The sequence below is a fragment of the Sinocyclocheilus grahami genome, unplaced genomic scaffold (assembly GCF_001515645.1).
Source record: "Sinocyclocheilus grahami isolate Dianchi unplaced genomic scaffold, SAMN03320097.WGS_v1.1 scaffold369.1, whole genome shotgun sequence".
Taxonomy (NCBI): domain Eukaryota; kingdom Metazoa; phylum Chordata; class Actinopteri; order Cypriniformes; family Cyprinidae; genus Sinocyclocheilus; species Sinocyclocheilus grahami.
The window spans coordinates 211,961-215,985 of record NW_015505548.1 but is presented as its reverse complement, the minus strand read 5'-3'; the positions used below and the strand labels follow the sequence as shown (position 1 = coordinate 215,985).

At 36.6% G+C, this 4,025-nt stretch overlaps 1 protein-coding gene across 1 annotated transcript in view; it reads left to right on the top strand.

Moving 5' to 3' along the window:
- The first annotated feature begins 2,790 nt into the window (after positions 1 to 2,790).
- The window catches only part of LOC107549328 (disintegrin and metalloproteinase domain-containing protein 12-like), a 104,377-nt gene continuing 103,142 nt past the window's right edge, over positions 2,791 to 4,025 (top strand). The window contains exon 1 of the mRNA XM_016230376.1: positions 2,791 to 2,943. Within this exon, the coding sequence (XP_016085862.1) occupies positions 2,841 to 2,943 (103 nt within the window). The 5' untranslated portion in view covers positions 2,791 to 2,840. The remainder of the gene's footprint in view (positions 2,944 to 4,025) is intronic.

Sequence of the window (4,025 nt, the reverse complement as noted above, 5' to 3'; positions counted from 1 at the left end):
TGTATATATATATATATATATATATATATATATATATATATATATATATATATATATATATATATGTGTGTGTGTGTGTAAACACTAATAAATATGACGAAAAGACACTAAAACAATTGAAATCAGAATAAAAAACATTCAAAATATGTATCAAAAATTGTAATTATACTAAAATAACACTGGTATCTATGTATGTGTGATATATAATTTTTCATATTTTGGATAATTATTACAATTTATCAACATTATATTGATAATTATAATTATAACTTATTTTGTCTTGATTTTTTTTTACTATGAAGAAATGCAGTGACGTTAAGTAATATCCTTATTGTGACTTATTCTCTCACTCAGACACTCGTTCATGCATAAATATTTCATTAAATCGTTCTTGGAGAAAAGCTAATCACTGTTCAAATGGGGTTTCTATGTTCGATGCAACGGGACAGTCTTTGAGACGAGGACGTGTTTCAAATGGATTTCTGCGGTCTCTTGAAGTTGGATCCATTCCTGTCTGCTCTTTTGAAATCGGAGTAATGCAAGAACAGAATGATGAAATCACAGTATTTTGCTCTTTCGAAACGAGATTTCACTCATGCGGCTACAAACCGAATGTTGTTGATGTTGTTATTGTGCTCAGATCTCTCCTGCATGTGCAGTCTGAGCTTTTGCATGTTTTTTATGTGGTGATTTCACACCTGCATTATTGCTCTTGTGCTGCAGTAAATCAGGGCAGATTCACAGTGCAGTAGTTTTGGACCATCATGCACTGCACATGAAAACTCAACTCTATCTGTGGCATAAACAGGGTAGACCATTTTCATTATTCTTTTACTTCTTTACTGATATCATGAGAGGTCACAAGAGGTCAGCCACAAGACTTAAAGGGGTCATATGATGTGATTTCAAGTTTTCCTTTCTCTTTGGAGTGTTACAAGCTGATTGTGCATAGATAAGATCCCTGAAGTTGGAAAGACTAAAGTCTCAAACCCAAAGAGATATTCTTTATCAAAGTTAAGACTCTGCCACGCGAAATGCCGGAAATGCCTGGTCGGCTCTTACCATAGCCGCCTGATCAATTTGAGCGCGATTTAAACCCGGATGATTGTAACCACTCTAAGTTTGTCTGCCTTGGGAAAGCTAGCGTGTCTCTGACATAGTGATAACCTGTGTTCGAACTATATCGTGGACTTTGGGGGAGCCCACTTGTTTTTTTTGTTTTTTTTATAACGGGGGGTTCGTGCGCTTGCACGTGCCTCATAAAAGGGCATACAATGACTTACAAAGATACATAACAGCAATAAGTGTATGCACTACTTGCTTTATGCAAGCACTATATAGGATATATCACTATACAGGATTTACCCTATTATACTTTATCGACACGAATTGGTAGGTGAAACAACAAACAGCCACCCACAAATAGTCTATATACAAAGCATCAGGCTGTCTTTGAGTTCACATGACGGTTAAAAGTTAAAACGGTTAAAGTTACTCGTCATCAGGCTACAGAAGAATACCATAATTCCTCAGTTCAATTTGGCCTAAGACATCGAGAGTCACGCAGACCTATAACAACCCAGCCACAACACATAATTGCGAATAACATTCCTTACCTAAACACAGAATGGACCACAGAGTCCAGCGTTTATATTTTTTCTACGAATCTTTGAGTTAACATGTAGGCTACTAAACATGAGTGGAATTTGCACCGCAGCGCCCCCACACCTTGATGCTCATGACAAGTATAGCATGTATAGTTATCTTTATTGAAGTGAATTAGGTTTAAATCCCCGTCATGCATGAACGAATGATATTTTTGCAGTTTTACTCATAATAATCCACAATGATCACATTACACAAAACTGAAATTGCATGTCAAAATAACACATTGTCAATATTTTTTGAGACCCCCAAAATTTCACCGAGCTCCCCCTAGCTGCCCCGAAGTTCGCACCCTGGTGATAACACTCGCTGCCTTCTCTAGTGCAGCTCAACCAGGTCTCGTCCCATTCGTCGATATTTGTGATATCACAAATCCCAGAAAATATGCGTTGTAGTCCAAACGAGTCGTTCGTTGTAGTTTTTGAAAAGTGATTTCTGTTAAATAAAATATCCTCCTTTTGAAGTTGACTTTGAGCTTTGTAACTTTGCAGATCTTTTTTATGCTCAAACAGCAACATTACAGACTAACTAAAGTTGAAAAAGTGAAAAAGCATAACGGGACCCCTTTAAAACAAGTAACCACGGCTATGGGGGAAAATGCCGACAAAAACTACAAACAGTTATTGGAATCATATGATTTCTGATATATATATAATATATATGTATATATTTTATAATATTCTATTCTAGGCCTATCTTATCATGGGTTAAGACAGCATAAAGCTGAAAGGTTGAAAAACCTTTCAACTATCAGCTGTCTTTCCATAGAAGATAGAAGAAGACAGAAGAAAACACTGTGTGCATTATATTGCCTATACATATATATTACGACATGCATTGCATACCTTTTTGTTTTGATCAAGATAATCTTGTAACCCGGGCAAGGATTGTCTGTTAAACCTTCCTATATATTGTTTGTTAGCGAATGTTAATGAACGTTGTTATTAGCTGTTACCGACGTGTCTGGTCTTTTCTCTTCCAAAAAAGACAGCAGCGCGCGCAAACCGTTGCTCGAGTTCAAATGGCTCGTGCGCTCATGGAGATCTGATGTGTGGCGCGCGCGTCCAAACGCTCTGAGAGTTTCTCACATTTCAGGAAGTCCTCAGCTGCTCTATATTATGGTCGCGCAGCCGTGATCCGCGTGGATCGTCCGTGTGGATCTCCGGTCGGGCACCATGTCCACCCGGTACAGCCCGAGGCGTGCGCTTCTGCGCGCGGTCTGCGCGCATGTTGTGTCCGTGCTGACTGTCTGCTGCGCCGGGGGGCTCTTTACAGCCGGTAAGATACATTTTACTAGAATTGCTTTGTGCACTTTCAACTTTCAAATGACTGTGCGGCTGCGGCTCAAAACCTAGTACGCTGCCTACTTCAGTCAAACAGCATCTTTGGGCATCATGGGCACGCACAAGTCAAACTGCACAGTTGTTTATTTAAAACACGGTTTCTACCTGATCTGACACTTAAATCCAAATGTTTTGATTTGCTCAGGTAATTTAGATGAAGTAGCTTGCATTTAGGTTACTTGGCATAAAACATTGTAGTTTGTGTTTTAGGAACAGACCGAGCCTCTTGTTCTCAGAGCAGCACAACTGATGAATGGAGGACAGTTTGTATTAAGAACATGCTCTGATGTTTCTCCAGAATTGCTTCTTTGAGAGATATTTGTGCTTAATTGAGGCATTAACAGAATATCTGTGGTTTGATGGTGGTTTTTATTGTCATAACTTGGTTTATCAATACACTATTTGGCGAGCAGATGATGAGCATTGTGAGTTGATTATGATGATTTCATCTCAAATACAGCTGAATGTGAGGGAATCTCACAAAACCTGCTCAAGTCATACTTAAAGCTAAATATTTTTGCTTTAAATAAAATTTTTATTTTTTTTCTCTTGGACCAGTAAGAAATTTGATTGATTGATTACTGCAGGAAAATTTTGTTTTGGAAAAATATGATTGATTAATGCATTGGCTGGTTCATTCATTGGTTATTTTTAGGACAAAGATTTATTTATTTGTTTATTTATTGCATTGTGTGCATTATGTTTGAGAACATTTTGCCTAGTTTCCTCCTACATTCTCGTTGCATTTTTATTACTGTGATTCCAATAATGGTATATGCATTTTTTTTATTGTAGAGAATGTATACATCATGTTACTATTTTTGTACTACCTTTTATTTATGCTGTTTTTTAAATAAATGTAAAAAAAAATGACAGCATACTTTGTGTAATATGGTATAAAATTACACTATTACAGTAATAAGGATCTAATGAGAATAATCAATGTGAATAATGGCATTTAATATATATGTGTATATATATATATATACTGTATGTATATATATATATATATATATA